Source organism: Paramormyrops kingsleyae, chromosome 2, assembly GCF_048594095.1.
Source record: "Paramormyrops kingsleyae isolate MSU_618 chromosome 2, PKINGS_0.4, whole genome shotgun sequence".
Classification (NCBI taxonomy): Eukaryota; Metazoa; Chordata; class Actinopteri; order Osteoglossiformes; family Mormyridae; genus Paramormyrops; species Paramormyrops kingsleyae.
Window position 1 is genome coordinate 35,725,969 of NC_132798.1, and position 17,599 is coordinate 35,743,567.

Genomic DNA, 17,599 nt, shown 5'->3' on the forward strand with positions numbered 1-17,599 from the left:
TGAGTGGCTAATTGCCCCCCACTCTTCCCTCTGTGTGGTGCGGTGTGATGTCTAGATGTGGCACCTAATGTGTAAGATGGGGGGTGAATAGTTGATCACCCCCCATTACCCATGTGTGGTGTAGGTGGATGCGGGCCGGCAGGGGGGGGCGCGCGGCGATAGTCCACAGTGCCGCAGGGCAGCGGGCGCCAGGCAAGGCACACCCGGACGCACGGCGCCAACACCCAGGGGGCACCACCGCCCCCCGCCGCAGCGCCCCCCGCCCCAACCCAAGGAGGTGTCTGGGGCCTCATCTGCGCCGGCATCGCCGACGAGCCATTCATACCCAGATACCCACATTCACCAAACACTCGCACCCCACCACACCCGCACCACCCCAAGATACTTAAACTCCTCTACTTGGGGAAGGACCTCCTCCCTGACCCGGAGAGAGCACTCCACCCTTTTCCGGCTGAGGACCATGGTCTCGGATTTGGAGGTGCTGATTTTCATTCCAGCCGCTTCACACTCAGCTGCGAACTGCTCCAGTGAGAGCCGAAGGTCACGGTCTGATGAAGCCAACAGGACCACATCATCTGCAAAAAGCAGAGACCCAATCCTGAGGTCACCAAACCGGACACTCTCAACGCCCCGGCTGCGCCTAGAAATTCTGTCCATAAAAGTTATGAACAGAATCGGTGATAAAGGGCAGCCCTGGCGGAGTCCAACCCTCACCGGGAACGAGTCCGACTTACTGCCGGCAATGCGAACCAAGCTCTGACACCGGTTGTACAGGGACTGAACAGCCCTTATAAGGCAGCCCGGCACCCCATACTCCCGGAGAACTCCCCACAGGACTCCCCGAGGGACGCGGTCGAATGCCTTCTCCAAGTCCACAAAGCACATGTAGACTGGTTGGGCAAACTCCCAGGCACCCTCAAGGATTCTGCGGAGAGTATAGAGCTGGTCCACTGTTCCACGGCCAGGACGAAAACCACACTGCTCCTCCTGAATCCGAGGTTCGACTATCCGACGGACCCTCCTCTCCAGCACCCCCGAATAGACCTTACCAGGGAGGCTGAGGAGTGTGATCCCCCTATAGTTGGAACACACCCTCCGGTCCCCTTTCTTGAAGAGGGGGACCACCACCCCGGTCTGCCAATCCAGAGGCACCGCCCCCGATGTCCACGCGATGCCGCAGATGCGTGTCAACCAAGACAGCCCCGCAACATCCAGAGCCTTGAGGAACTCCGGGCAGATCTCATCCACCCCCGGGGCCCGGCCACCGAGGAGCTTTTTAACCACCTCAGCGACCTCTGCCCCAGAGATAGGCGAGTCCACCCCCAAGTCCCCAGACTCTGCTTCCTCATTGGAAGGCGTGTCGGTGGGATTGAGGAGGTCTTCGAAGTATTCCTTCCACCGACCCACAACATCCCGAGCTGAGGTCAGCAGTGCACCATCCCCACCATAAATAGTGTTGATGCTGCACCGCTTTCCCGCCCTGAGATGCCGGATGGTGGACCAGAATCTCCTCGAAGCCGTACGGAAGTCATTCTCCATGGCCTCGCCAAACTCCTCCCATACCCGAGTTTTTGCCTCAGCAACCGCCGAAGCCGTGTTCCGCTTGGCCCGCCGGTACTCATCAGCTGCTTCCAGAGTCCCACAGGCCAAAAAGGCCCGATAGGACTCCTTCTTCAGCTTGACGGCATCCCTCACCACCGGTGTCCACCAGCGGGTTCGGGGATTGCCGCCGCGACAAGCACCGACCACCTTACGGCCACAGCTCCGGTCAGCCGCCTCGACAATGGAGGCGCGGAACATGACCCATTCGGACTCAATGTCCCCCGGCTCCCCCGGGACATGGGCGAAGTTCTGCCGGAGGTAGGAGTTGAAACTCCCCCTGACGGGGGATTCCGCCAGACGTTCCCAGCAGACCCGCACTATACGCTTGGGTCTACCAGGTCTGACCGGCTTCCTCCCCCACCAGCGGAGCCAACCCACCACCAGGTGGTGATCGGTTGACAGCTCCGCCCCTCTCCTCACCCGAGTGTCCAATACATGTGGCCGCAAGTCCGATGACACGACCACAAAGTCGATCATCGAACTGCGGCCTAGGGTGTCCTGGTGCCAAGTGCACATATGGACACCCTTATGCTTGAATATGGTGTTCATTATGGACAATCCGTGACGGGCACAGAAGTCCAATAATAAAACACCACTCGGGTTCAGATCGGGGGCATGAGAGATGGAGGCGGCAAGAAAAAAGGTAAAGACTGGGGAGTGGAAGCTCCGCAAATACACAAACAGAGAGAGCAAAGTGTAGGAGACATTTGCCGAAATAATGAAAGATGATGACCAAAGTGCTGGCTTTGTCATGTGTACTTCTTGTGATGCTATTTACACATTTGATAGCCACAAAACTGGCACGACCAACATGGCGCGTCACAAGTGCGGCCCCGGGAAGCCATCACAGCCGAATAGAGCAGCGTCAGGCCAACCCAGGTCACAAACTATAGATCACACGAAAATTCCTCTTGGAGTGAAGAGTAAATTTGTGGATTATTGCGTGAACTTTTGTTGCACAGACCTGCGCCCCTTTGATATTGTTTCGGGGGAAGGTTTTACGAAAGTGGCGCAGGGTCTCATCAACATTGGAGCACGTTATGGCTCAGTCGACGCAAATGGAGTGCTTCCTCATAGGCAGACAGTCTGTGATCGAGCCAAAAAACAGGCCACGGTCGAGAAAGAAGCCTTATCCGAGGTTCTGAAGTCAGCGGTGCATGACAATGGAGGGGTTGCAATAACGACTGATATGTGGACTGATGATTTTAACAGAAGGTCCTACACTGTCTTGACGTGCCATTATATCACAGAGGACTGGAAGCTGGCAAGCCGTGTTATGTGCACAGTGGAATTCGATTGCACATTACCCAAAACGGCAATCAACATCCACGAACAGATTAATGAGCAGCTGTGTTCTTACGGGATCTCATTTGATCAAGTGGTGCTCGTGAGTGACCAGGGCTCTAACATTAAAGCTGCCCTAAAAAATTATCACTGGATACCATGTGCAGCCCATGTTCTGAACACAATTCTGAAACATACGTTCAGTGGATCTGACATTGAGGAGGTAACAAAGATGATTGACGCGTGCAAGGGCATTGTCAAATATCTTAAAAAAGCCAGTGCAAGCACAGCTCTCCCACATGGCTTAGTCCAAGAGTGTGAGACTCGTTGGAACAGCAAAATTGACATGCTCAAATCTGTGAATTAACGAGCTACTCGAAAGCAGGGGGCAGTTAGAGCGCATGGAAGGCATATATGAAAACACGCTCACAACCGTGATAGATTTCTTGGAGCCTTTCAAGAAAGCATCTGAGGAGTTGCAGGGAGAGGACTACCCGACACTGTATTTAGTGATGCTGTGGTTTTACAATATGCGCACACACTGCCAACCAGTCTTTGGAGACCCTGAGTACATGGCTTTGCTCCGTACGCGCGCACTTGCTCAACTCCATCAAAAGTTAATTCACAAAATCGCCCTCTTCCTCTGCCCCCGCTACAAAAGTCTCAAAATGATGACCGAGACTGAAAGGAAAAATCTCCACAAAATCATTGGCAACCTTATATACCCTGTGTCTTTTGAAGCCGCGGACTCTCCTGAGACTTCAAGCACTACAGCACCACAGACATCTACAGGCGAGGGTAAGTGGCTGCGTTATTAATGATGAATGGGATATTTCAGTTTAATGCTGGTAAATGACATTATTGACAAATGCTATTTTACTGTACCTTCCATAGACGTCACTAACGAAAGTCAGAGAGAGAAAAGACTTAGAGTGGACTTCGCTGAATGGGCCGATGATGTCGCTGATGTGGGCTTAACGAACGAATTGAAGCGGTACCTTGCTGCACAATTTACGCTGGATGACTGTGACGAGGACCGGTTGCTTGAATTTTGGGAGAGACAGGCACGCACCTTCCCGAGGCTTCGTGCATTGGCAAGGAGGATCCTCTGCGTTCCAGCATCAAGTGCAGCCAGTGAGCGCACATTCAGCTCCGCAGGTCGTGTCATAGAGGCGAGAAGAAACCGTCTCAACCCAGGGACGGTTGATTCAATATTATTTCTACACAGCGCGAGGAAAGCTAAAAATAAGTAGGCTATTCTTCTGTTTTAGGCCACCAACAGCACCTTATTGCCCTTTTAAGCCCAAGTTAGGCTTACTGTACCTGATTTAGGTTCCTGTGTTAGTTTTATGAATATATTTGTGTAGGCTAAACAATGCAGCCTATTTTATTTATACAAATGCATATTTTGCGTTTATCTTGTATTAGGCTACTTTTTATTTTTTAAAATTTTTTTTTTTAACCAAGTGGCACTTTTTAGCCCATGTTAAGTTTACTGTGTGTTTCAGTTTTCAGTTTTACTTTCATGGGTATTTGTGAACATTTATTTATGGATATTGTAGCCTCAGTCTTTGGTTTAGCCTACCTGTTTTTGTTCGTTTAAAATGCGTTAATAAAGACTTTAATAACATATTCTATGCCTGTATTTTGTGCTTGTGAGAGCTTCAATTGGGCATCCCCGTGGCGAAATAGCCTAAGCCTACTAATACAAGTAGGTAATCCTTATTTACCTTTTGAATGTTGAGCGTTATTAATTGTTGAATAAATGCTGATGCGGGACAAAATTCCCGATTTCCCAACACATTGAACTGAGCAATGCCATTGAATCATTTTAATAGGTTACTTTTAAACGCATATAGCTCAGTAATGTCAGTTTTATGTATTTTCTGACAGAGGGTGGGATTTTGTTGGGAAAGTCGGGGGAGAGACGCACACTTCGATTAGACTGGATAAACACATGCAGCATCTTAATTAAGAAAATGAAATGAAATAAATGAATAAATCAAGCCTTTATTACATAACACTAGGCTATAAAAAAAAATGCGGGTCAGGAAGCGGGTCGGGTACAATATATATATATATTTTTTTTTTTTTGCGGTCCGAGTTGCGGGCGGGTTATTGAAAACGTCGGTGGGGTTCGGGTTGTTTATACATTGACCCGCGCATCACTGATCTCCATCAACTGCAAGATGCTATCCTATCAATATGGGCCAACATTTCTAAAGAATTCTTTCAGCACCTTGTTGAATCAATGCCACGTAGAATTAAGGCAGTTCTGAAGGCGAAAGGGGGTCAAACACCGTATTAGTATGGTGTTCCTAATAATCCTTTAGGTGAGTGTATAATCAGACACACAATCAACTGACTCCATCACATAATTGAGAATTAAAAACAATTACTTAATCACATCATTAGAGACACTATGGAAAAATAAACCAATAAATTAAACAAAAGATGAGGCTGTACTCAAGCACACAACTAAAGGCATTAGTCAAACATTCAGCCTGGTGAGGCATATGGCAGGGCAGGGACTAAGCAAAACACACAAGGGCAACAGCAAACAGGATGGCCAGCAGGAACTGCTGTCCAAATGGGGGAAAGGAAGACAGGACAGGACCAGATGGGCACCGCATCACCAGACTTGTTGAACGCTCTTTGTGAAAGAGTCCTGAAGGTTATTTTGTGGTACCATACTGCTGACCAGAGCACATACTGTAAAACTAAAAGATCAAAAGAAGAACGGAAAACGAGAATAAGCCAATCTAGTAGGGGATTTATTTTACTGCTGCTAAGCAGTCATCAGTCTTTTTCAATGCAGATAAGACAGAGAGCATACACAGAAAATGTATCAGGTACCTAAGAGCCAGCATGAAAAGCTACACCATGCCACAGTGCCTAAAGACACAATAAGACAGACGGCCAAAAGTGAATTAGACTCTGCAATACACAATATTTTATCACGGACGAATGTGGCTGACCACAAAAAGTATCTATCGTGACGGCAGACCATGTCAGGGACGTGACCCCAGGTGGTGCTGCTGAGCATCTTCGGGCACTGGCTGCGCTCACTCCCCTTATAACAATGAGCGTGCAGTCAGTCACTCCGATTACATTTGGAAAACCGGGTGTTGCAGCGAATTGCACTTTGATGTTTGTTTGTTCAACCACAGTGTAAGGAAATCTTATATATCTGGATGGCAAGCGAATAATACCTTCCCATACAGCTGGCATGGCGCAACTCTGCACCATTTTGTTGATACAGATTGATTAGAATCAAGTGCCTTAAATTTGTAAACAATATGCAATTAAGTTTGGCACATTTGATAAAGCCCGCGTTTGCGAATATAAAAAAGAAAGGGAAGCCACACAGAAACAGTGGTACTGCTTTGACCCTGGGTGCTGCCCATTTACAAAACCAAGCAGAAATGTGTGTATGCATGGTCTGTGTCATTACGCCAAGTTTGTTTTCATACATCTCAACGTGAGCGTGCAAAGGGGCTTATCCAACATTTTTGTGTTCATACATCAGGCCCCTGCTACCAAGTGTATCACAAGTTTAAAAGAATTTGAATGCCCACCAGACATTTATTTGAGTGAACCACACACACTAATCAGGAAACCCGTGTCCCCCAAGTAACTCCATTACCATCTATACACTCACCTAAAGGATTATTAGGAACACCTGTTCAATTTCTCATTAATGCAATTATCTAATCAACCAATAACATGGCAGTTGCTTCAATGCATTTAGAGGTGTGGTCCTGGTCAAGACAATCTCCTGAACTCCAAACTGAATGTCAGAATGGAAAAGAAAGGTGATTTAAGCAATTCTGAGCGTGGCATGGTTGTTGGTGCCAGACGGGCCGGTCTAAGAATTTCACAATCTGCTCAGTTACTGGGATTTTCACGCACAACCATTTCTAGGGTTTACAAAGAATGGTGTGCAAAGGGAAAAACATCCAGTATGCGGCAGTCCTGTGGGCGAAAATGCCTTGTTGATGCTAGAGGTCAGAGGAGAATGGGCCGACTGATTCAAGCTGATAGAAGAGCAACTTTGACTGAAATAACCACTCGTTACAACCGAGGTATGCAGCAAAGCATTTGTGACACACAGAGGGAACACCCACAGGCAATTTAAATGAGTATGTATAATGTTAAGTGGAAAAAACTCACCTTCATCCACGGTGATGTTGGAGTCCCCTCACCTGCTGGCAAAATGTCATTTAGATTAGATTAGATAGGACTTTATTGATCCCACAGTGGGGAAATTTGTGCGTTACCACAGCTCTAGACAGATAGCCTGAAAAGAGTACAAGAGTAATCCAAGAATATAAAAATACAAGAATAAGAATACAAGAAAAAAGAAAATAAGATAAAACACTAAATACAACAGTAGTACCTATGTACACCCATACACAGTATGTAATATGGATAGTGGGTTGTGGGAAAAAGTGCAAGTAATAATAAATATCAACTATTTTACTACTACAGCTGCAATTTACTATCCAGGTAGTGGGTTATTTATGACTGTATCCCCAATAATTGCAGCAACTCATTGCTCAGTGTGAGCCCCGGAATTCTGCTACTTCAATCAGAATATGGGCTGCAACTTCACTTTTCACTTCAACTTTAATATCTGGTCTCTTTTATTTCAGGCACTGTATGACTCTCACTGCCACACTGTGCCACTCCAACAATTTTCTTTTACTTATGCCACTGCATTAGCCACCAAATAGTATATTTTTCCTTGCCTCCACTTCACTGAGCAGGAGCTCCATTTTGCATTCGCTGAAATTATTCTTTTTTTCCCCATGCTTTTTCCATTGCTTTTGACGAAACACTGAATGAAAGGGGCTGTCTATGTTTATTTGCATATTCAAATAGGCGTAATTCTGGGAGGAGTCGGGGTGGGGCTGTAGGCTCGTGCAGGTGTGTTAAATTTCACATCGATTGGGATTTATAAAGAGGAAGTGCGTAGAACTTTTCTTACATTGAGCTTTATGCATCTGGATTTTTTTGTGCAAACGCACATTCTTAGTTTTTTCCATATGCCATGTTTTAGTGTGAATTCTGTGCCAGCCATTATGCATCAGGCCCCCGGAGTGTAAGTTTGTACTGTCTGTGTTTGGCGAAATGGACTCTTTGAAGCTGCTGGATCATGTGAAAATTGTGGGGAATGTGGATGATAACTAGCATGTGTTCAAGCAGCAGTTTCTGCTGTATCTCACCGGTCTTGGGTTGAACACAAAAGCCTAATTCATATTTTACGGTTTCCACATGCAATTTCTCGCACTCCCAGTCTGGGGGCGGTAAACCATGTGGCATCTTCATCATAATGTGGATGCGGGTGGTTGTGCTCAGCGCATGTGTACTGTAATGATTTCTCTAGACCAGCAAAGAGCAGATGTCGTCTTCTAGGTCTGAATGAAGCTCATGCAAAAGTGGATTAGATAAGGTTTATAACTGCAAGTTTTAAGTCTTTTTGGGTCTTTGAAACCACAAAACATAACTGATGTCAGCTTTATCTCACAAACAATACAGACAGTAAATGTGTTTAATATATACTATTTACCTCTGCCAAATCATGTTTCCCATTAAGTACTATTCGATTTTTGTGGGTAGAAATCAATAACTTCCATCTAAATATGGTGCGGGGTGCGACAGCTATGGTGTGTTGCTCTGCATTTTGTTTGATGTTTTTGTGCGTTAATGTCATTTTTTCAGAACCAACAAGAAGAATACTCAAGAAGAACTGCTCAACATTAGGCCTTCATGGCACATGGCACAATTTATAGCTTGTACTTCAACATGGATCATTATTATTACTAAGGTGCAAGTGAGAACATCTAACACACAACAACAATACAGTTACAGGAACAGGACAAACATCAAAGAAATGAAGGACTGTGGGGGAGGACAACAAAGCCAACAAAGGGTTTTTTTTCGCCCTTTAGTGGGAAAGAGAACACTGATCTAGTGTGATGCATTAAAAGAAGCAGTTCATTCAGGGTGATCCAGCCCAGAGCAGGAGAGGTCATTAGGCTGGAAAGCGGCCACCGGATGGCCCAACCCCCCAGAGGCAGAGGGCGAAAGGGAGTGGAGGCAGTGGAGCAAACTAGGCCTCCTCGAAGTAGCAGGGTTAGGAGGCTGGTGAAGTCAACACTGGGAGAGAAGGAAGAAAGAAAGACAGGATTGGATATATATGATTGTAGAGAGGGATGAGAGATGATGTATTTGTAAAAACAGCACAAATAAAGATGAAGATGATGAGGAGGATAATAGTAATAATAATAATAACAACAATAACAATTATTAAGGGGAAAAAAGGAAAAGTATGTGACCAGTGATCACAAAATATGTTGCTGCAACCATCAAAAAAAGTACATTTAAAAAGATAGGGTAATTGCTGCCACATAAGTAAATATGCTAACGAAGTGTTCGAGTATCGAGCAAATAATATTGATAGTAATAATAATAATGATAATAAGATGGAATAACAAAAAAGAAAATAATAATAATAGATAAATAGATTAATAATAAAGAAAAGACCATAAGGAAGAACAAAAAAAGTAGTTGCTGCTTCATAAGTGAATATGGTAATGAGGAGTTCAGCATGTATCAAGCAAATAATAATGATAGTAATATTAATAAGAGGAATCCAAGAATATAAAAATACAAGAATAAGAATACAAGGAAAAAAAATGAAGGACTGTGGGGGAGGACAACAAAGCCAACTTAGGTTTTTTTTTTCCCCTTTAGTAGGAAAGAGAACACTGATCTAGTGTGATGCATTAAAAGAAGCAGTTCATTCAGGGTGATCCAGCCCAGAGCAGGAGAGATCAGTAGGCTGGAAAGCGGCCACCGGATGGCCACCACCCCAGACCAGCTCAGAAACGCATCTCCAGCACACCCGATGGCCCAACCCCCCAGAGGCAGAGGGCGAAAGGGAGAGGAGGCAGTGGAACAAACTACAGTAGGCCTCCTCGAAGTAGCAGGGTTAGGAGGCTGGTGAAGTCAACACTGGGAGAGACAGAAGGAAGAGGAAGAAAGAAAGACAGGATTGGATATATATGATTGTAGAGAGGGATGAGAGGTGATGTATTTGTAAAAACAGCACAAATAAAGACTGAAGATGTTGAGGAGGATAATAGTAATAATAGTAATAATAATATTAACAACAATAACAATTATTTAGGGGTAAAAAGGGAAAGTATGTGACCAGTGATCACAAAATATGTTGCTGCAACCATCAAAAAAAGTACATTTAAAAAGATAGGGTAAGTAAATACCCTTGTTGATGCATAAGTAAATATGCTAACGAAGTGTACGAGTACCGAGCAAATAATATTGATAGTAATAATAATAATGATAATAAGATGGGATAACAAAAAAGAAAATAATAATAATAGATAAATAGATTAATAATAAAAAGACCATAAGGAAGAACAAAAAAAGTTGTTGCTGCTTCATAAGTGAATATGGTAATGAGGAGTTAAGAACATAAGAACATAAGAAATTTACAAACGAGAGGAGGCCATTCGGCCCATCAAGCTCGTTTGGGGAGAACTTAGCTAATATCTCAGAGTTGTTAAAATCTTATCTAGCTCTGATTTAAAGGAACCCATGGTTTTAGCTTCCACTACAATAGCAGGAAGACTATTCCATACTCTGACTACACGCTGTGTAAAGAAGTGCTTCCTCAAATTTGTTTTAAAATGTTCTCCCGCTAATTTCCACTTATGGCCACGAGTTCTAGTATTTAGACTAATATTGAAATAGTCATTTGGCTGAACAGCATCCAGACCCGTTAGAATCTTATAGACCTGAATCATATCCCCCCTTAGTCTCCTTTGCTCAAGGCTGAACAGATTCAGTTCCGCTAACCTCTCCTCGTAAGACATTCCTCTAAGACCAGGAATCATTCTCGTAGCTCTTCGTTGCACCTTTTCTAAGGCAGCAATGTCCTTCTTGAGGTATGGTGACCAAACCTGCACACAGTATTCTAGGTGGGGTCTTACCAAGGAATTATATAAGTGTAACATCACCTCCCTTGACTTAAACTCCACACATCTAGAGATATAACCCAACATTCTGTTCGCCTTTTTTATTGCTTCCCCACATTGGCGAGAGTGGGACATGGAAGCATCAACATACATACCGAGATCTTTCTCGTAATCAGCTACCTTTATTTCAGTGGAACCCATAAAATATCTGTACTGTATATTTCTGCTCCCTGCATGGATTACCTTACATTTATCTGTGTTAAATTTCATCTGCCAAGTATCAGCCCATTCGCTAATTAAATCCAGATCCCGTTGAAGCCTCTCTGCTGCTTGATTAGTATCTGCTACCCCGCCCACCTTAGTGTCGTCTGCAAATTTAACCAGTTTACTGTATGTATTCGTGTCAATATCATTAATGTAAATTAGGAACAATAGTGGTCCTAAAATTGAACCCTGCGGTACCCCACTATAAACGGAGGCCCACTGTGACATAGTGCCTCTAATAACTACTCGCTGCTTCCTATCAGTTAGCCAGTTATTGATCCAAGCTGCCACAGTTCCTAAAATTCCTGCAGCTTTAAGCTTTAACAAGAGCCGTTTGTGGGGGACAACATCAAAGGCTTTCTGGAAATCTAAGTAAATCACATCATAGGCCTTTTTGTGATCAATTTCACTTGTAGCTTCCTCAAAGAACTCAAGCAGATTCGTTAAGCAGGATCTACCTCTCCTAAATCCTAAGTTCAGCATATAAGTCATATTCCGAAGGCCCGAAGGAACCCAGACGGGCGATGGGCAGTGGCCGGAGGGGCCGCAGGCGAGAGGGAGGATGGAGCAGGAGGGGACCACCCAGGGGCCAAGGGAACGGGACGAGGGAGTGACGGAGGGGCGCCATCCGACACCAAGCCGAAGCGGTGGGGCCCGGAGGCGGCCGACACGGAGCCAGAGGCGGGACCGAGAACTGGCACCGAGGAACCAGGGGGGGACCCGAGGAGACCGCCGACCCAGAGCCGGAGGACCCGCAGGCAGCCACCGAGCGACGGCCAGGGGACTCACAGGCAAGCCAGGGGGCAGGGTGGGCGGGACCCGAGCCCAACGCCTGTGTCCCCTCCCCTTATGGGACACGGAAAGGCGGGGTCCTGGGGGGTGTCGGCCTCGCCGGGGCAAGGGCGAGGGAGTCATAGGAGCCACAGTGGGTGGAGGCTCTGGCAAAAGCAGGGGGCGTGGCAGCAGGCAGTGCAGCCGGAGAGACAGGCAGGACAGGCGTGGCCGTGGGCAGAGCAGCGGCAGCAGGCAGGACGGGCGAGCTGGGCTGGACAGGCAGGACGGGCGAGCCAGGCTGGACGGGAGAGGCGGCCTCAGGCAGGGCCGCGGGCGTGTGGCCAGCAGGGGGCGCCTCGGTGGGCGCCACAGTCACGTGACCAGCAGGGGGCGCCTCGGGCATGCGGCCAGCAGGGGGCGCCGCGTCATCAGCTGCAGGCGGAGGCAAAGCCAGGACATCGGGCGGAGCTGCAGTGTGCACCACCAATTCCTGGCCAGCAGGGGGCGCCTCGGTGGCCACCTCGGGCGTGTGGCCAGCAGGGGGCGCCTTGGCAGGTGCCTTGGGTGTGCGGCCAGCAGGGGGCGCAGCCAGGACCTCGGGCGCAGCTGCAGCGTGCACCACCAATTCCTGGCCAGCAGGGGGCGCCTCGGCGGGCGCCGCCATCACGCGGCCAGCAGGGGGCGCCTCGGAGGGCGCCGCCGTCATGCGGCCAGCAGGGGGTGCCTCGGGCGTAGTGGTGACGGCAGCTGCAGCAGGGGTTGCTGCGGGCATAGCAGCGGCAGCAGTAGCAGGCGGTGCCGCGGGCAGAGAGGCGGCAGCAGCAGCAGGTGCTGCTGGCAGGTCTGGAGCAGGCAGGTCCGGAACAGGCGCCAGGATGGGCGCCGGGCGAGCAGGCGCTGCCCCTTTAAGGGTTTTAGGAACCCGGGGTATAGCGTCCCATACCGCCCGTATCCCGCCTAGACCCAGGCGCGCCAGCCGATAGTGATACGCCTCCATGGGGGGTGGCTTCTCACCGGCGCTGTTAAGGCGGGTAACGGCGGTGTCGTCCCAGGCGGGGAGGAGAGAGCAGGCTCCCAGGAAGAGCGATGGAGCTTCTTCCTGCTGCTCTCGATCTCTCCCTTGCCTCCCCTCCGGATCGATAGCGGGGCCATGCCTCGTCCATGCTCCCGCCACTCGGTGAGCCGGCGCTGCAGGCGGCGGAGGCATTTCCGTGCCCTCTGGAGCGGATAGTCCTGTCCAGGTGGGCGCTCCTTCCCGAGCAGGTCCGTGCCCTGGTCGGCCAGCTCCAGGGCTACAGGGTCCTACTAGACCTCAGGCTGGGATCGCCAATACACAAAGTCTTGCAGCAGACCGAGCCAGTGGTGCTCGGTCTGCTGCTTTGTGCTTTTGGGGAGATTTGTCATTCTGTCACGTCACGGTACGAAGGCGAGCAGGGAAGCAGGGAAAAGGAGCCAGGAAGTCAAAATAACGGAGTTTAATCGGGGAAACAGGACCGGGGAAAGCACACAGACGAACGTCAATGACAAATCTGGGGTACACCAACTGAGACACGGACTAAATGCACAAGACTAGGCAAACGGAACAGGCAACAGATGAGAACAATTAGGGATGAACACGAGGTAACAAGGTGGGCGTGGCACACATTAGGATCGGACGGAGCGGGGCGTGACAAATAGCATAATTATAATTCAATTAAATTAGGTATTTTACATTCATTAGAAAGCACTGTCTTGGAGGTGCAATTCAATCTGGAGGCTCATTCTCTTCAATTCAAAGCAGAGGATCATTACATAGCCGTATTCATAGCTTACCCGAGGCCTCTCTCCCTGGTATAAGAGACTTAATATGAACATCTTTCTGGTACATCCCATCTCTTTCCCTTTACAAGGTCTGATAAAATGGTTATAGGAGAGGATTGCTGAGAATATTATTTTCCATCAGGCGTCGTAACTATGACAAATCTGGGAGATTTTAAATGAGAGACATATGGACAATATAATTCAAAAGATAACATGAATTTGATTTAACGAGTAATGACACTTTACAGCAATGCCTTTTTTCTCTACAGTTGATCTGAGTAATGTGATGTCGATTCTTGCCCTAGTCTGTTTTCGGTCTTGGTCTTGGACTTGGTCTTGGTCTTGGTACCCTCAAGTCTCGGCAGTGTCTTGGTCTTGATACCCTCCGGTCTCGGCGGTCTACTACAACAGTACTAGTGCTGTCACGCCCACAGGGGCGGGACGTACCACCAACAGGGATCATTGCCTTGGCTTTTTTAAGCAGATCGCACACAACAGACATTGTGAAGTATTGTTGCCATAGTTATGTGCTATACTGAGCGTTTCTCTGTCTATTGTCTTTCCTCTTATCCCTGCCTCCTGCGTCCTGCCTGCTTGTTCTGCCCGCCTGCCCGTTCCCTTCTCCACTGCTCGTCCTTCCCTCTTGTTGTCCTGTCCTGTGCCTGCTCGTTGGACTGATCCTCCCGGCTTACGACTCCCCGCTTCCGACCCGACCACAATTTTGGCTTGCGTACTTGGTTTCTGTGATTCCTGGTTATAGAAGTAAACAAGCTGTCTCCTGCACTATGGGGTCTGCCTCTTGTTTGGTCTTTCGACGTCACAGAATACTTCGCCTAGAGAAGATGGACCCCACGGAGACGCACCAGCTACAACAGCAGGTAGACCAGCTCACCACCCTTGTTACCCAGATGATTGAAGCTAAAGCTTCCCAAACCAGGCTGCCTGCTTCACCTCCGAGGTGTTCTGTGCCGGTACCAGTAGCGATGCCCGAAAAATATGATGGTAATCCTGACCAATGCCGGGCATTTCTTATGCAGTGCGAGCTATATACTGATGAACATCCCGAGCGCTTTGTTGATGATTCCGCTCACATACGTTTTGTCATATCATTGCTGACCGGGAGGGCACGCGATTGGGCCACGGAATTATGGACCGATGAAAGCCCTCTCCTAGCCCTACTATTACCCTAGGGTCAGTACTAACCCGTTTTCAAGTTTTAAATGCATACATTTTGTTTACTGCATCAAGGCTTTTTCATTTTTTCTGAAACTTCCATTTAAACAAAAAAATATATATATAATAAAAAAAATACATTTTAATTTCACTAATCAAAAATTCACTGCCTGTGGTGTTAACGGGTCGGCCACGACCCAGTGTACAATAAAAGATCATAAAACAATAAATACTGGCCAAACTGAAGTCATAAACACACTCTCAGCTCACTCTGGCCCCACACAACTCTGTCAGGCAGCAGGCCTCTCCCATCCCCTGAGCTGTAGTCAGGGGATTATCTCTTCACACCTCCCCTGAGTAAAAAAACAGAGACAGCCCTGCCAAAACTGGCCCAGACAAGTTCAGTTTGGTGATTGTGACTGGAGAGAAAGCATCTGTAATTTGCAGAGGTAAAAATGGCCAAATTCACAGCACTCCAAGCTATGGATCATATCCTAGCTGAAGGAGAAGTTACAGAGTGGCACAGTGACACTGATGAGGTGGAGTCAGAGGAGGAAGACATTGTGGAGTGTCAGTCAGAAGACACAGACACAGAGTCTGAGGAGGAGATCACCTCTGAAGCTGTTTCCCCACCAGCTGAAGTACTACAGTCCAAGAATGGCAGCATCTCCTGGAGGTTAGTACCACCTGACGAGACTCGCAAGACTGCTGGCAGGGCAGTTGCTGAAAATATCATCAAAATGACTCCTGGGGTCACAAGGTTCGCCATAACAAGGATAAGTGACATCAAAACAAGTTTTGAACAGTTCATGCCATCATCGCTGAAAAAAATAATACTTGACATGACAAACCTAGAAGGACAAAAAGTCTACGGAGACACATGGATTGACTTTGACGAAGAATTCCTGGATGCTTATATTGGTATTCTTCTTCTTCCTGGAGTATACCGATCCAGCAATGAGGCCACAGCCAGTCTCTGGGACACAGCAACAGGTAGAAATATTTTTCGGGCCACGATGTCACTGAAGACCTTCCACATGATCTCGAGAGTCCTCAGGTTTGACAACCGAGACATGAGAGCAAGACGTGACAAGCTTGCTCCCATAAGGGATGCCTGGGAGAGATGGGTGCAGCGCCTGCCTTTGATGTTCAATCCAGGGCCAGAGGTTACCATAGACGAGCGTCTTGTGCCTTTCCGGGGAAGATGCCCTTTCCGGCAATACATGCCCAATAAGCCAGCCAAATATAGTATAAAAATCTGGGCAGCCTATGATGCAAGAACAAGCTATGCTTGGAACATGCAAATTTACACAGGAAAACCTGAAAGTGGCATCCCTGAGAGGAACCAGGGAAGATGTGTAGTCCTCGACTTGACAACTGGACTGCGCGGACACAATATTACATGTGACAATTTTTTTACAAGTTTTGATCTTGGACAGGAACTTCTGAGGCGAAAGCTCACCATGGTGGGCACTATCAAAAAAAATAAACCTGAGCTGCCCGCTGAAATTGTGAATTTGAAGAACAGGGCACCACTGTCTTCAAAATTTGCCTTTACAGACACAACCACTATTGTGTCATATTGTCAAACAAAAAAAAACGGAGTGTGATACTCATGTCCACACTCCACAAGGACACTGCTGTGTCATCAGCAAAAGAGAAAAAACCATCATTATTTTGGATTACAATAAAAACAAAGGAGGGGTGGACAACCTGGACAAGCTGACTGCCACCTATACATGCCAGCACATGACCCGGAGATGGCCAGTGGTATTGTTCTACAATATCCTGGATGTGTCAGCCTACAACGCATTTGTGTTGTGGACCCAAATCCACCAAGGGTGGAATGCAAGCAAGAATCAAAGGCGAAGAATGTTTCTCCAAGAACTAGGGGATTCTCTTATAAAGGGACACATTGAAAAAAGGGAACGGGTCCCCCGAGACCCAGCCGCTGCAGCTGTGGTCAGACAGCTGCAGACCTCGGCAAGCACTCCATCCACGTCAGCAGGAAGACTAAGAGCTTCAGCACCAGCATCCTCCTCAGCCAGCCCTGCCGCAGCCACAGACCAAGAGAGGCCGCTGGATTCCAAAAGAAAGCGTTGTCAGGTCTGCCCAAGCAGCAAGGACAGAAAAACCAATACAATGTGTGTCAAATGCCAGAAATATATTTGCAAAGAGCACACTAAAAATGTCACTTACTGTCCTACTTGCACATAGTGTAAACATACTGTACCAATCCTGCTGCTGGAGAGCTACCACCCTTAGGTGCCGTACTACTAATTCTATTGGTTTGATTGTTTGTTTGATCTACATTTTATAATTTATTTTGTATTTTATTTTGTCTTACTTGTTTGGCTTTGTCTTTGTGATTTGAATTAAAGTTCAACTTTTGTGAAAAAAAATATTTTTTTTGCCTTCTTCTTGAAGTAAATATATATGGGTCAAAGCCGACCCTAACACCACAGATGTTACTAATATTAATAATATTGATAGTAATATTATTAAAATTGTAATTGTTTTTTTTTGGCAGTTGTGTTCTAATACCCCTCAGTAATAGTCAGGTAACATACAGTATAAACCTTTGATTTATTTGTATAATTCTCCTGAGGTTTATTTTACCATTTTTTTTTTGGACTGGGCCGTTCTATTGACATCATACGTCTCGTCTTCAGAGGGCCACACCAAAAATTTTAAAACAA

General features: G+C 47.1%; 1 protein-coding gene and 1 long non-coding RNA gene across 2 annotated transcripts; both read left to right on the forward strand.

The window, feature by feature from the left end:
• The first annotated feature begins 334 nt into the window (after positions 1 to 334).
• On the forward strand, positions 335 to 4,516 carry LOC140587634 (uncharacterized). The gene is made up of 2 exons (XR_011989301.1): positions 335 to 3,684; positions 3,781 to 4,516. It is a non-coding gene; the product is annotated as an uncharacterized lncRNA (long non-coding RNA).
• A 10,567-nt stretch (positions 4,517 to 15,083) lies between these two features.
• On the forward strand, positions 15,084 to 17,286 carry dusp26 (dual specificity phosphatase 26). Its single transcript, XM_072709248.1, is given in 3 exon segments — positions 15,084 to 16,483; positions 16,486 to 16,567; positions 16,570 to 17,286. Coding segments are annotated over 3 exon segments (1,758 nt in total). The 5' UTR covers positions 15,084 to 15,355; the 3' UTR covers positions 17,118 to 17,286.
• The last annotated feature ends 313 nt before the right edge of the window (positions 17,287 to 17,599 follow it).